General features: G+C 45.6%; 2 protein-coding genes across 10 annotated transcripts in view; one reads left to right on the forward strand and one right to left on the reverse strand.

The window, feature by feature from the left end:
* Positions 1-524: 524 nt before the first annotated feature.
* GTF3A (general transcription factor IIIA) lies at positions 525-11,057 on the forward strand. The gene is given in 11 exon segments (XM_017951153.2): positions 525-563; positions 565-639; positions 641-907; positions 3,040-3,140; positions 6,015-6,111; positions 6,674-6,762; positions 8,874-8,947; positions 9,511-9,591; positions 10,174-10,403; positions 10,500-10,559; positions 10,795-11,057. Coding segments are annotated over 11 exon segments (1,278 nt in total). The 3' UTR covers positions 10,960-11,057.
* Positions 11,005-14,321, reverse strand: part of MTIF3 (mitochondrial translational initiation factor 3) — a 34,686-nt gene continuing 31,369 nt past the window's right edge. For all 9 annotated transcript variants that reach the window (XM_017951156.3, XM_017951158.3, XM_021929513.2 and 6 more), the window contains 2 exons: positions 12,471-12,628; positions 11,005-11,255 (listed from right to left, as the gene is read on the reverse strand). In XM_017951156.3, the coding sequence (XP_017806645.2) occupies positions 11,037-11,255; positions 12,471-12,628 (377 nt within the window). In that variant the 3' untranslated portion in view covers positions 11,005-11,036. The remainder of the gene's footprint in view (positions 11,256-12,470; positions 12,629-14,321) is intronic.

Raw genomic sequence — 14,321 nt, forward strand, 5'->3', positions numbered from 1 at the left:
ACTCTGGGCTCAAGCGATTCGCCCCCGTAGCTGGGACTACAGGTGCGCACCACTGTGCCAGGACAGTGGTTCCCAAACTTTTCTGCGAATTGAAATCACCTGGGAAGTTTCCAAAAATACTGACACCTGTTTCCCACCCCCAGAAATTGTGATTTAATTGGTCCAAGTATGCTCTAGGCTTCGGAATTTTGTAAAGCTCTCTCCACGTGCATCTGAGTTTAGGAACCTCTGAGCTGGGGCTTGCAGCAGAAGCACGTAGAGCATGCAAGGAAACGAATCCACAAAGAGGAGACATTAGCAATGTGGCAACAGGCTAACAAATTATGTAAGGCTAGTGCTTTCCAGAGTGTACTGGAGGACGGGAAACAAGTCCCATTTAAGCAGTGCCTCGGGATTTCAGTTGCCTGTGAAACGCAATAGCCTTTTGCAAAGGACGCAGAAGCCCCGCCTCTTATCCAGGGCGGGCGGGGCGCGTGGCGCGGGCGGCGGCGGCGCTTTCTGGCGCAGGCGCGATCTCCCGGAGCATGCGCAGCCGTGGCGCCGGCGCGGGGCGGGGCCTGGTGCCCCTCCCGACCCCGCGCTCCCGGAAGTGTGCCGGCGTCGCGCGAAGGTTCAGCCTGGAGCAGTGGGCAGGGCGCGCCGGTTCCCGGCACGTGTCTCGGCACATGGCAGCGCGCCTGGCCCGGGGCGTGGAGGCGCCAGCGCCCTGGATCCGCCGGCCGTGGTCGCGGAGTCGGTGTCGTCCCTGACCATCGCTGAAGCGTTCATCGCAGCCGGCGAAAGCTCAGCTCCGACCCCGCCGCGCCCCGCGCTTCCCAGGAGGTTCATCTGCTCCTTCCCCGACTGCAGCGCCAATTACAGCAAGGCCTGGAAGCTTGACGCGCACCTGTGCAAGCACACGGGGGAGGTGAGGGGGGCGAGGCGGCCAACCCTGAACCTAGGGATGGCGGTGGCTCGCCAGTGGGCTCTGCCCAGCGGCCTGGGAAGGGCGCGTGGCCCCCCGGCAGCCACTGCAGTCATGGCCAGGGCCTCAGGCCCCGCTGTGCCGGGCGTTCAGCTTTGACATCCTGGACTTGGGGAAGGAGCTGAGGAAGTAGACAAGAAGTTCTAGGACCTTCGTTCTGCGACCTTGGCTTGGGGCTAAGCAATCATTTCCCCTTCTTTGATCGTGAGTCTCGGCCAGCCAAGTGCCTCTGGTAATCTGCAAATAAGTGCGAGGTTTGAGGGGGCCCACCACTACTAGACACCTGCCAAATACTGGCCCCTGGAGTTGGTACAGAAGATGGGTTACATGTACCGGGGGTCGTGAAAGCAGCATGTTCTCCTTTCTTCATAACTCCACACTGGACAGAGCAGTGAGCAATACAGGCAAACCCAGGGTTTCTGCTGCCATGGGCCTTCGTTCCTGGGTCGAGCCGACCAGAGGATAGGTGGGAATGACTTGCAGTGTTGTGGTTAGGAAAGGCCTCTCTGTGTGAGCCGAATAAGAAGGATCTAGCTATGCAGACATTTGAGTTGGGCAGAGAGAACGCAAAGGGAGCCTGTGGCCCTCGGGGTGGGAGGCAGGTGGGTGTGTTTAGGTGCGGAGATCACGGTATGAGTTCTGAGAAGTAGGTCTAGTAGGAGTTTGGATTTTATTTTGAGGGCAGGAGAATGTCAGATACCATGATATGACGTGGCAGCCCATGTCACACACAGGTGAGGAAAACGAGGGTCATGGAGGTCAAGGAATCTGCCCATCTTCCCAGTTTTTGGCAGAGCTGGGCTTCACACTGCCTCAGCTTAAGGCTCTTAATTTTAAACCACTGGGCTGCAGTCCATACCTTTGACCCTTGCACCTCCTCTAATTTATGGGCCACCTCCTCCAGGTGTCCTCATGGGCCTCATTCCTTACCCTCTCCAGCACTGGAAGGTGGACGGCTTCCTACTTGAGACCTTCTCTGGTTCTTTTCCTCTTCCTCGTCTGCCCTTTTCATTGGATCTTCTGCCCTCTGCATTTCCACCCCACCCACTCCCTCTTGCAGTCTTATGTAGCCACTGGCATCACTCATAACATCCTTTATGCTTTGCTCCTCTGCCGTTCTTCTTGCCCGTTCTAGTCTCTAAATTCTGGGCTCTGTATTACCAGTAGATCCAAATAAGAGCTTGCCTTTCCTTTTAGACCTGTGTGCTGTATTTTGGATACTGGCACTACCAGTTTCCTTAATACAGGTTGAAAAACTTGGAGTCATCTTTGTTGTCCCAAATCTCTCATGTAGATTAATTTGACAAATGTTTATTGAGCCTACTCCACGCCTGCCACTGGTGATACAGCTCACTGTGTACCTGTTTGCTCGCTTTGCTCCTAGTACTCTTATGGAGGCCTGGGTGCCTCCCTCCTGGACACCTTGGTGGTACGCTTTTCATAGTTAGATGCACCAAACTGGTTATTTGGGTGTGTGTTTGGCTTTTACTGTAGATTCAAAATGAGTCACCCCCTCCCAACCCCTGAATCACAACAGGTGGTTGCATTTAGGGTGTTGAGCTGTTTGCTTCGCCCTGGCACCTGTGAGCTTTTTCAGGTGTGACACACTTTCCTATAGCTGTGCTTGGCATTCTCTTAGCACAGACACTGGGCTTGTCTGGGATGAGACAGGCCTCCCTCATTCCTCTGCCCTAGGCTTGCTTTTTACATGTTAAATCATGCGGCGGTGGGCATCTGTGCAGACAAGCCATGCTAAGAGCCAGGGCATCTTTAAGATGCCCCGTGAAAGCCTGCTGCCAGGTTGGGAGCAGGTTAAAAATGCTATGCCTGCTTATTTTAAATGCTGTTCATAGAACAAAAATCTGTGTAGTGACTTTGTGAGAAGTTGTGGCGTTTATGTTGTGTAACTTCGTGCAGGAACGCTGTGTCTTGCAGCAGGTGCACAGCTCTTATGAGTAGAAACCACCTCTGCATAGGAAGCCTGTGGCCTTAACACTAGGCAGTTTAAGCTTTTAAATAATACCAGAGTTACTAACTAGTGCAGGAGTGACATGCTTTTTCTTTTTTCCTGCTAGAGACCATTTGTTTGTGACTACGAAGGGTGTGGCAAGGCCTTCATCAGGGATTACCATCTGAGCCGCCACATTCTGACTCACACTGGAGAAAAGCCGTTTGTGTAAGTAGAGACCTGGTTTTAGGCTTTGAAGTGGGCTGTGTTGGGCATATAGACCTGGTAAGAAGATTGATTGTTAACTCATGAGATCAGGAATGTGAAGCCTGGCAGGGTGCGGTGGCTCATGCCTGTAATCCCAGCACTTTGGGAGGCGGAGATGGGCAGATCACTTGAACCCAGGAGTTTGAGACAAACCTGGGCAACATGGCGAAACCCCGTATCTACGAAAGTACAAAAATTAGTCAGGGGTGGTTTGTGGCCTGTAATCTTAGCAGCTAAAATGCTCATGAGTGAGGACAAGTTAAAGTGTATCAACACAATGGGATACCCTACAGCCAGGAAAATGAATGCAGATGCTCTCTGCAAAGCCATGAGAAAATCACCAGGGCACTTTAATTGAAAACCCAAGGTGCAGAAGAGTCCTCCGTAGCCTACCTTTATGTGTGTAAAAAAGCTAGGGGATGGAGGGAGGGGTGAGCAGTGGGTGTTGGGTAGGCAGGAAGCAACTATATTTGTATTTGTTCTTATTTGTAAAGAAGTCTTAAAAGTTACATAACAAAACTAAAAATGTCATCTGTTTTGGCAGCAGTGGGGGGTCCTGGCCAAGTAGGGGGTGGATATGGTAGGAAATGCCATGCAACCGGGAACTACTGGACAGTGACTCTTCCAGCTTGTGCTCTAGCCCAGACCGTGCCCCTCTTTAGCTGTAGATCCCCGTTTCCCACTGCTCGGGACAGCGCCACTTGGCTGTCTCTGTGTCTTAAATTCCATGTGGTAGGCTGGGTGTGGTGGCGCAAGCCTGTAATCCTATCACTTTGAGAGGCTGAGGTGGGAGGATTGCTTTGAGGCCAAGAGTTCAGGCTAGGCAAGATGGTCAGGTCAATCTCTATTAAAAAAATAAAAAATTCCATGTGGCCCATATTTGTCACAGTCAAACTGAACTCACTTTTCTCTTTGATCTTCTCTCATGGTCTTGTCTGGAGAGGTGGCCTTGCTGTCTGTCCAGTGACCCATAGCAAAGATAAGGCAGCTCCCTGGACTCTCCATTCTTTCTCCCATCCCTTGCAACAGGTGGGTTGCCAGGTCGTGTAACTGACCTGTCAGATCCAGCAGCCACCATCTTATCTCGGTCCCTTCCTTTGTCTGTAGGCCAGCCCTCTCCCCCAGTGCCCTCCCGCGCGCTTCCCTTAAAGCTGTGCAGTGCTTTCAAGCACGGCCTACATATGAAGTCCAGGTTTCAAGTGTGTCCTACAGTGACCTGTGTGATTTGGCCCTTTTCTGCTTCTCTTGCCCCATTTGCTTGACTTGCAGGCATGAAGTTGTGGTCCAGCTCTGCTAACTAACCAGCCCTCTCTCCAAGTGTGCCGCGGTCCCTCACGCCCATTTGGTTCCTGTCAGGACTCTTCCCCACCTGTCCTCCTGCCCCACACTCGGTTGGGTTAGATGCCTGTGTCAGGTTTAGAGTGAAGAATGGCAAGAAACCCAGCATAAGAGACGCTTAAACAAGATGGGCTTTTTGTCTTGTGTGACTGAAATACAGAAATACAGAGGCAGGAGCTCTGGAGCCCCTTCTAACTGGTCTCTGCCATCTTCATCTTGGGTTTCAACCTCACTGTGCTATCTGTTAGGGCCCAGCTGTTGCATAAGCATGCCGCGGGCAGGAAGGAGGAAAGGACATAAGAGGCACGCCCCCCCCCCCTTATTTAGAGAGGTGGGCTGGACTTAGCCATGAGCCACCCTAATTGCAGGGGAGGCCGGAGAGCACGCTTACTGTTGGCTGCCTGCCCAGCTAACACTCAGCATTCTGTCCCTGCAGTTAGTGGGGGCTTCCAGGGTCTCTCCCATTTGTGGGCCTCTGCGCTGTGCCTCCCATGGTCACTGCTGGCTTGTCTCTGCTTGGCCCTAGGAATGGGACAGTGCCTGCCCTAGGGTTATCAGTGAGTGATGGCTAAGATTGATGCTGGGAAGGGAAGTCCTGCTTCATCCCTCAAGCTTACAAAGGCTCATCAAAAGAGGCACAAATTTTCTTTTGGGGAAAAAAAAAAAAAGCTTTGCAGGGACTTAGATCATTCGAAGCCAAGATGCCAAGATAAGAACTAGAATGGCTTGATAAGCCAGGGAACGTAATGGTTCTGGTTCTGCTCTAAGTATCTGTTTCACCTCTAATGGTAAGCCAAGACAAGTTTTATTGAGGCCTTTCTGGAAATGCAGTTTATAATGACATCTCAAGCACCATTAAGGTTGTCAGATTCTTTTTTTTTTTTTTTTTGAGACAGAGTGTCGCTCTGTCACCCAGGCTGGAGTGCAGTGGCCAGATCTCAGCTCACTGCAAGCTCCGCCTCCCGGGTTCACGCCATTCTCCTGCCTCAGCCTCCCGAGTAGCTGGGACTACAGGCGCCTGCCACCTCGCCCGGCTAGTTTTTTGTATTTTTTAGTAGAGACGGGGTTTCACCGTGTTAGCCAGGATGGTCTCGATCTCCTGACCTCGTGATCCGCCCGCCTCGGCCTCCCAAAGTGCTGGGATTACAGGCTTGAGCCACCGCGCCCGGCCTAAGGTTGTCAGATTCTAAGCTGAGAACAATTTATCTTAAGCATGATTTAGGCCTGGTGTAGGCTTTTGCCCAGTGTGTATAAAAGATGACTGATGTAGTGTGTATAATTTCAGAAGCCTAATATGAAAAAGCCTCTTGTTACATGATAGTCATCAGGGTGAAAGGTCTATGTGGTATGGCTTAACACTCTGGAATTTGCTAAGACTATTTTATAGTATTACTGTTCTTTGGAATAATTCGCTTTTATAAAGCAGGAGGATATGTGTGTCTTAAAACTTCTTTTCCCTTGGTTTATTAATATTTTGGTTTATACAACTTCTTACAGTTGTGCAGCTAATGGCTGTGGTCAAAAATTCAACACAAAATCAAACTTGAAGAAACATTTTGAACGCAAACATAAAAATCAACAAAAACAATATATAGTAAGTATGATTTTATATGCTTAAATTTATTTTTACACTTACTGCCTGTGTTGCTGACATTTTCAGCCAGGTGCGGTGGCTCAAGCCTACAATCATAGCTTGAGGCCAGGAAATTGAGACCAGCCTGGGAAACAGTGAAATGCTGTCTCTGAAAAAAAACAAAAACAGAAAACAAAAAAAAAAAATTTGGGGGTAACAGAGAGATACCCTGTCTCTAAAAAATAAAAGTGAAAAACACAGTTTTCATCAACCAAATTTTGTGTCAAATGTCTGAATTTACTTAATGCCATCATAATGATAAAGGCTTTATTTTGGAAGCAAACATTGTACAAATTAAAGTGTATTGGGAGACTAGTCCAATGGAAACATTTTTCCTTTTTCAAATGTCATATGGTTCTTCAAATCTTTTTGAGATAAAGCAGAATTTTACAGTAACAAAAAGGGTGAAAGTAACAATTATATAATCTCCAAAATAGTTTTATCTTGAGGATTCTGTTATGAACTGTTGATTTTTTTTGACTTTCCATAAGACTAACGAGCCTTTACAATTTAAAATTAACAGTGCAGTTTTGAAGACTGTAGGAAGGCCTTTAAGAAACATCAGCAGCTGAAAATCCATCAGTGCCAGCATACCAGCGAACCTCTGTTCAAGTAGGTACTTCACGTGGCTGAAAATCCCTTGGATTCTAGGTGTGAATAAGATTGGAAATGCAAGGGTGGTGTTGAGCATTGTTTCATGTTTTTTGGCTATTTATATATCTTTTGAGAAATGTCTGTTCATATCCTTTGCCCACTTTTTGATGGATTATTTGTTTCTCTTGCTGATTTGAGTTCTCTGTAGATTCTGGATATACGTTCTTACTGGATGCATAATGTGCCAATATTTTCTCCCACTCTGTGGTTGTCTGTTTACTCTGCTGATTATTTCTTTTGCAGTGCAGAAGCTTTTGAGTTTAATTAGGTCCCATTTATTTCTATTTTTGTTGCATTTGCTGTCAGGGTGTTAGTAAGAATTCTTTGCCTAGGCTGATGTCCAGAGGAGTTTTTTCCAATGTTTTTTCTTGAATTATATTTATGGTTTCAGGTCATAAATTTAATTTCAGCTGATTTTTGTGTAAGGTGAGAGATAGGGACCCAGTTTTTCCAGCACCATTTATTGAATAGGGAGTCCTTTCCCCAGTTTGTTTTTATATGCTTTGTTCAAGATCAGCTGGCTGTAAGCATTTGGCTTTATTTCTGGGTTTTCTATTTTGTTCCATTGGTCTAAGTGCCTATTTTTATACCAGTACCACCCTGTTTTGGTAACTGTAGCCTCGTAGTATAATCTGAAGTCTAGTCAAAGGAAAAGAAGTCACTATATGAAAAAGATACATGCACATATGTTTATAGCAGCACAGTTCACAACTGCAAACACATGGAGCCGATTTAAGTGCCCACTGACCAATGAATAAAGAAAATGTGGTGTATATACACCATAGAATACTACACAGCCATAAAAGGGAATGAAATGATGTCTTTTGCAGCAGCTTGGATGGAGCTGGAGGCCATTATTCTCAGTGAAGTCGCTCAGGAATGGAAAACCAAATACCATAGTTTTCACCAAGTGGGTGCTAAGCTATGAGCCCAAAAAGACATAGAGTGCTTTAATGCACTTTGGGGATTTGGAGGGGGGAGTTCGGGGAGGGGGTGAAGGATGAAAGACTACACGCTGGGTACAGTGTATGCTGCTTGAGGGACTGGTGCACTAAAATCTCAGCACCACTATAGGGTTTATCCATGTAATGAAAAAACACCTGTAACCCGAAAAGCCATTGACATTTAAAGCAACAGTGGGACAAATCTTCTGAAAGCTTCCTAATCAACATTTTTCTGTTAATATGTACTGCATATGTACATTTACATATTGGGAGCATTTTAAAGGTTTGCTTTGCTCTAAAAGAAATATTTAATGTGTTTGAAAATAATTTTTGAGATTATTCTAGCTGTGGTTAAGCTTAAAGGCTGCGAAATTACTTAACTATTCAAATAGAGCCTGTGCAACTATATGAAATGTCATTATGGAGACATTCATTATGCTTTTCCTGTAGAACAAAACAAGTAATTGGGTTTATCTGCAGTTAGAGAGGGTTTTTTGAGGAACATGAGGGTGGCTGGACAAGTTGGGTAGACCTGCAAAAGGGCCAGCGGCTCTCTGCATGGCTCTGGCCATCTGGCACTTTCCCTCAGCTTGCACAGGCTGCCTTGTGCCTTGGAGTTGCTGCAGTGACCCTGCTTCTCCCTTGCTTGTGGGTGTGCTGCTGCTTTGCTGCTGATAGCTTTAGCACAGAGGGGGCATGTGCTTTTTATTGCTCACCAGAAGCAGATGCATCTACCGCTGTGCTCTCTTGCACACCCCCGGTGCACCATCATTAGGAAAGCTAGTCACAAGTGATTCAGAATGGCTTAGGGGTTTACCTAAGCCAAGTCAGATAACCTCTCGAAGTATCTTTTTGTAGCCATGAAAGCAGAGTGTATTTTCGGAGGTATAAAGATGAAAACTGTTTAATTGGGTTAAAAAAAGTAATGTGACTTTTTTCTCCAACAGTTTGTTTTGCCCTAAAGCTGGTCAAGTAACTTGAATCTCACTTGTGATGAGGTCTACATTTTAACATGGGTTTGGTTATGGGAAGAGGAGAGACTTCAGTGGGAGAAACAGGATAAAGCGCCATTGACCCTGAGCTGTGAAAATGGATTGGCTAATACCTCATGTGTTGCCAATGCAGGTGTACCCAGGAAGGATGTGGGAAACACTTTGCATCACCCAGCAAGCTGAAACGACACGCCAAGACCCACGAGGGTGTGTACGGACAGCCTGGGTGTGCTCCTCTGAGGGGGATGCCAAATCCTGGGTGCCTTTGAATCTGTTCCGTGATCACGCTGACAAGAAGGGAACTCTGTGGGCAGGGGACACCATCCTGCTTCTTTGGGTCTTACATTCTTGTCCAAAGAGGCACTGTATATGTCTGTTTTTCCACTACCATGTCATTGCCGTTCACATGTAATGTGTTTTGTTCACAAGTGCCTGGGTACACGTTACACTGACGAATGTGCTGATGAGAGGGAAAGGCATCCTTCCTGTGAAGTCTGCCTATTCCATGATCATGCTGAGAAGATGGGAACTCTGTGAAGTTTGCTTCACAGGAAGGTGAAATCCTTAGAGGGAGGCACCTTGCTGTGCTACTGTTCAGTTTTACTGTAACGTAAATCTTTTTTAGTTTTTATTCCCACCTCAGGAGGCTGAGTTGAATACTATTAGGAGGGGAATAGAAAATTATATAGGCACCTAAGTTTTCTTTGTAGTTATGGTCAGTGTTTACACTGAATATTCATGACAGACAATGCACCAATTTTTTTACATAGGCTATGTATGTCAAAAAGGATGTTCCTTTGTGGCAAAAACATGGACAGAACTTCTGAAACATGTGAGAGAAACCCATAAAGGTAAGGCAGGCATGAATGGCAGGCATGGTGTAAATGTTTGTCCCCACAGAACTCGTTTTGTGCTTTTCAAGAGTGAAATGCTGTGCGCTTTAAAGTAAAAGGGTTTCTATATGATATTTTGTGAAGTGCTGGGTATGATGTTGGAAAGGGGAGCAGAGCTGTGCTAGGTCTCTGAGCCATCCCCTCCATGCACAATTAGCATGCTGAAGGCGGTGGCAGGTGTGTAGTGAAGAATTTCGGGAGGCACTGCTGTTCTGTGGGACAGCCTGGTAAATAGTACCCAGCACACTGGGGGACAAGGAAGGACACCGTTTGGTCTGCTTCATGTTCTGTACCTCCCCGCAGTCACCTTCCTGAGAGCCCTGCCTTTTGGCAAGTGAGCAATGACTTTGTGGCATTTAAGAACTTCAGAGAGTTGAGACAAACTTCCTAGGTGATAAGAACAGGGGTTCCTTGGGAATTTCTGATTTGTATTTGCAAATCAGATTGTATTTGCAGGCACTGAATGTTACTTATGTATTAATTTTTTCTAAATGGTAGTATCTGGGGAAATTGGTGAAATTTGTCTGTCTGTCCCACCAGAGGAAATACTATGTGAAGTATGCCAGAAAACATTTAAACGCAAAGATTACCTTAAGCAACACATGAAAACTCATGCCCCAGAGAGGGAGGTATGTCGCTGTCCAAGAGAAGGCTGTGGAAGAACCTACACAACTGTGTTTAATCTCCAAAGCCATATCCTCTCCTTCCACGAGGAAAGGCGCCCTTTTGTGTGTGAACACGCCAGCTGTGGCAAAACATTTGCAATGAAAGTAAGCACTCACCCTCACAGTCGCGGTCCTGTAGTCTATGCGTTCACAACACAGTTTTCATATTAATATTTCATTAATAACTTTCTTTCATTTTAGCAAAGTCTCACTAGGCATGCTGTTGTACATGATCCTGACAAGAAGAAAATGAAGCTCAAAGTAAGTTGAAACTACTTAGGCAGCTTAGTTTTCAAACAGAAATTGTTTAAAGCCAGAAGGAGTCTGGAATTCTTTTCAGCTGCTTTCCTGTGTGAGTCTGCACTACTGCTGAAGACTTGACTTCCTCAGAGAGCAGTGTTGTATACTATACCTGCTGGTACATATGACTGTCGCAAAATTAACTCAGATAATTTTGATTTTGAATTCTAATCGTGTGTCTTCCTTATTCCCAAAGGTCAAAAAATCTCGTGAAAAACGGAGTTTGGCCTCTCGTCTCAGTGGATATATCCCTCCCAAAAGGAAACAAGGGCAAGGCTTATCTTTGTGTCAAAACGGAGAGTCACCCAACTGTGTGGAAGACAAGGTGCTCTCGACGGTTGCAGTACTTACCCTCAGCTAAGAACTGCACTGCTTTGTTTCAAGGACGGTAGACGAAGGAGCTTACTTTCTCTCAGAGCATGCTTTTCTTTATTAAAATTACTGATGCAGAACATTTGATTCCTTATCATTTCCTTGGTCTTGGTTCAAAGTGTCTCTTTTCTGGGTCTTTTGAGTTTCTCCATATGCCTTCTCTTCATTTTTGCTTAAAGGACGAAGAACACACATTAAAGCTTTTCCTCCTTGAACAGCTTGTGGCCTAGATAAGAATGTAGCCATTCCAGGCATAGTCTGGAGTATTTGATGAAACATCTCCTCCTAAAAAAGGGAAACAGCCAGAGATTAATTTAAAATCAGAGGCTTTGTTGCCTTCTAGTGTTCTGCTCGAACATTCACAAAAACCGGCACCCTTGAATTGCTGCTGTCGGATAAGTGATTAGCTAATGAGTTCATATATATCTGGTTAGGCTGACTGAAATCTGTACAATAACACCATGTAACTAAACTGACATGCTGAATGCTTCCTAATTTTAAATCTCCACTTTGTCATGGCACTAAGAGGCTCCGTTTGGCTCAGATTACCCTCTCCCCTAAACAGAAAGCACTGGGTTTGGGCATTGGCAAAATACCTCCTCATCCCCAAGATGTCAGCCGAGCAGTTCTCAGCACTCTCTACTTCCCCTAACGGAGTCACTCTCAGTGGCTGAAACAAATGGATACCTGGACTCAAGAAAGTCTGAATCAGCTGGGTTGGGACCTATGCTAAGTGACTCTACTGTGGAGCTGGATTACTAAGGATGCCCTTAGTGGATGCTAAAGTTATCTAACTTAAAAAAAAAAAAGCAAAACAGGTATTCCATACACTTTCGGGATTGGAAACTATACACTTTCTAGAAGACAGTCTACATAATTAATGCCCCTCATAAGTGCAGAGGAAACAAAACATCAATCTGTAAAGTTTCTAATTTTCCTGTTTAAGGGTTATTCTACAATGTATAAAACAATAGTATATTGCTTTTAAAGTATGAAACATTTTCATATGGCTAAATACACTGTAATGGAAGCTATATCTACAGTATGCTGTTTTGAAAAGCAAACTAGAAAGCTGTTAACATCATTGGGTGGAAGAATTACCAGTCACTTTGTCTTTATATTTCAGATTTTCTACTTTTTTTTTTTTTTTTTGAGACGGAGTCTCGCTCTGTCGCCCAGGCTGGAGTGCAGTGGCCGGATCTCAGCTCACTGCAAGCTCCGCCTCCCGGGTTTACGCCATTCTCCCGCCTCAGCCTCCCGAGTAGCTGGGACTACAGGCGCCTGCCACCATGCCCAGCTAATTTTTTTTTGTATTTTGAATAGAGACGGGGTTTCACCATGTTAGCCAGGATGGTCTTGATCTCCCGACCTCGTGATTCACCCGCCTCGGCGTCCCAAAGTGCTGGGACTACAGGCGTGAGCACTGCGCCCGGCCTACAATTGTATTTTTAGATCAGAAGACCAAAAGCACAAGCAATGGCTTGTACCTTCTTTACTTACCATTTTATTTTGTGACACGTCTACATGTTTTCCTTTCTTTATAGTAATCCGGACTTGGCGTTCTTTCTTAATCCACTGTTGAATCTGTTTAGTCTTTGTGTCCAAATCATGTTGTCCAATATTTGAAGAAAAAGTCAGTTCCTTTGTCACGGTTGGTCCTGGTTTGAAATAGGGTGCAAGGACTACTGACTAGTCCACTGTGAACCCTGAACTTCCCAACATGCCCATCATAAAATCTTAGGTTGCCACCTGACAGTCTTCTCGTCTGGCTTTCAGTTTCACACACCAGTACGTCTTTTCAAATGGGGGAGATAAACATAAAGGTACCAATTTTTTACCTGCCCTGGAAGGGTACTTAAAATCTGAAATGCTTCCATTTATTGTTAACCATCATTTGTTGAAAGAACACCAAAAGACAGTCATTTAAAGGATTAAGTTTGGCTTTATGGTACACTTAATATCCTCATCTTTCAGCTGTGGGTTGGCATCTGGGAGTACTCTACCCACTCCTTTTGAGATGCTCTCCTTGCTACTAAGGGGTCAGCCAGACTGTTGGACAGGTAAGGGTCCCTACGTCCTGTGTTCATGCCCTCTGTCTCCAGAAATCCTGCCTACTGGAAAATTACAGAGAAGGAACGGGCTACTCAATAAAGGTGTTGGGACGTTTGAGAAGTTTATAGATGACAAAAAGTTAGGTCTCCTCAGATGTACTAATGTTCTACAGGTGAAAAATACAACTTTAAAACAAATAGAAGAAAAGATAAAATGGTTTGTGATCTCAGGATAGGGAAGGAATTCATTAGGAAAAAAAAGGCAAAAAGTGAAAAATCTAACTGGGATAAAGTTTTTTTTGTCATACACAACAGAGAACCCTGTAAATCAGGAAGAAAAACCATCTATGTAGAAAAATGAATACAAACAGGCATTCACAGAAGAGAAAAAATAGTGAAATACCATTAATTTCTCACCATTAAAATGACAAAAACTAGAGTCTGACAGAATGAGGGAGGAGGTAGAGAAATTGCATACACTGCTGCTGACAGCAGTTTGATGCATTTAGGCTCACAGACCCTAGAGCATGCACCAGCGTTCATCATAAAGATTGGGGGCCAGATGTGCTGGCTCACGCCTGTAATCCCAGCACTTCGGGAGGCTAAGGTAGGCAGATCGTTAGAGCTCAGGAGTTCAAGACCTGAGCAACATAGCAAGACCCCGTCTCTACAAAAAATAAAAAAGCCAGGGATGGTGGTGTGTGCCTGTGGTCCCAGCTGCGTGGGAGGTGGAGGTGGGAGGATTGCTGGATCCCAGGAGATGGAGGCTGCAGTGAGCCGAAATCACACCACTGCACTCCAGTTTGGGTAACAGAGCAAGACCCTGTTTTTGTTTTTTTGTTTTTTTTTTTGTTTTTTTGTTTTTAACACAGGGTCTCACTCTGTCACCTAGGCTGAAGTGCAGTGGTGTGATCATGGTTCTTCACTGCAGCCTTCGCCTCCCGGGCTCAAGTGATCCTCCCACCTCAGCCTCCCCAGTAGCTGGGATCACAGGTTTGCACCACCACACCTGGCTAATTTTTAAATTTTTTGTAGAGAGAGGGTTTTACTATATTGCCCAGGCTGGTATTGAACTCCTGAGCTCAAGCTATCCACCTGCCTTGGCCTCCCAAAGTGCTGGGATTACAGGCCTGAGCCAACATGCCCAGTGACTTTTTTTTTTTTTTAAAGTGACATAGTTTGATATCCTTATTCTCCCTAGTTGGTCTCTTCTGAATATTTTTTTGTTTTCCAGTCAACGTCCTTGTTAAATGTGGTGTTACAAAACTGAGCTGCAGATAACGTGATTTTCTGAAGGCAC

This window comes from Papio anubis, chromosome 15 (genome assembly GCF_008728515.1).
Source record: "Papio anubis isolate 15944 chromosome 15, Panubis1.0, whole genome shotgun sequence".
Taxonomy (NCBI): Eukaryota; Metazoa; Chordata; class Mammalia; order Primates; family Cercopithecidae; genus Papio; species Papio anubis.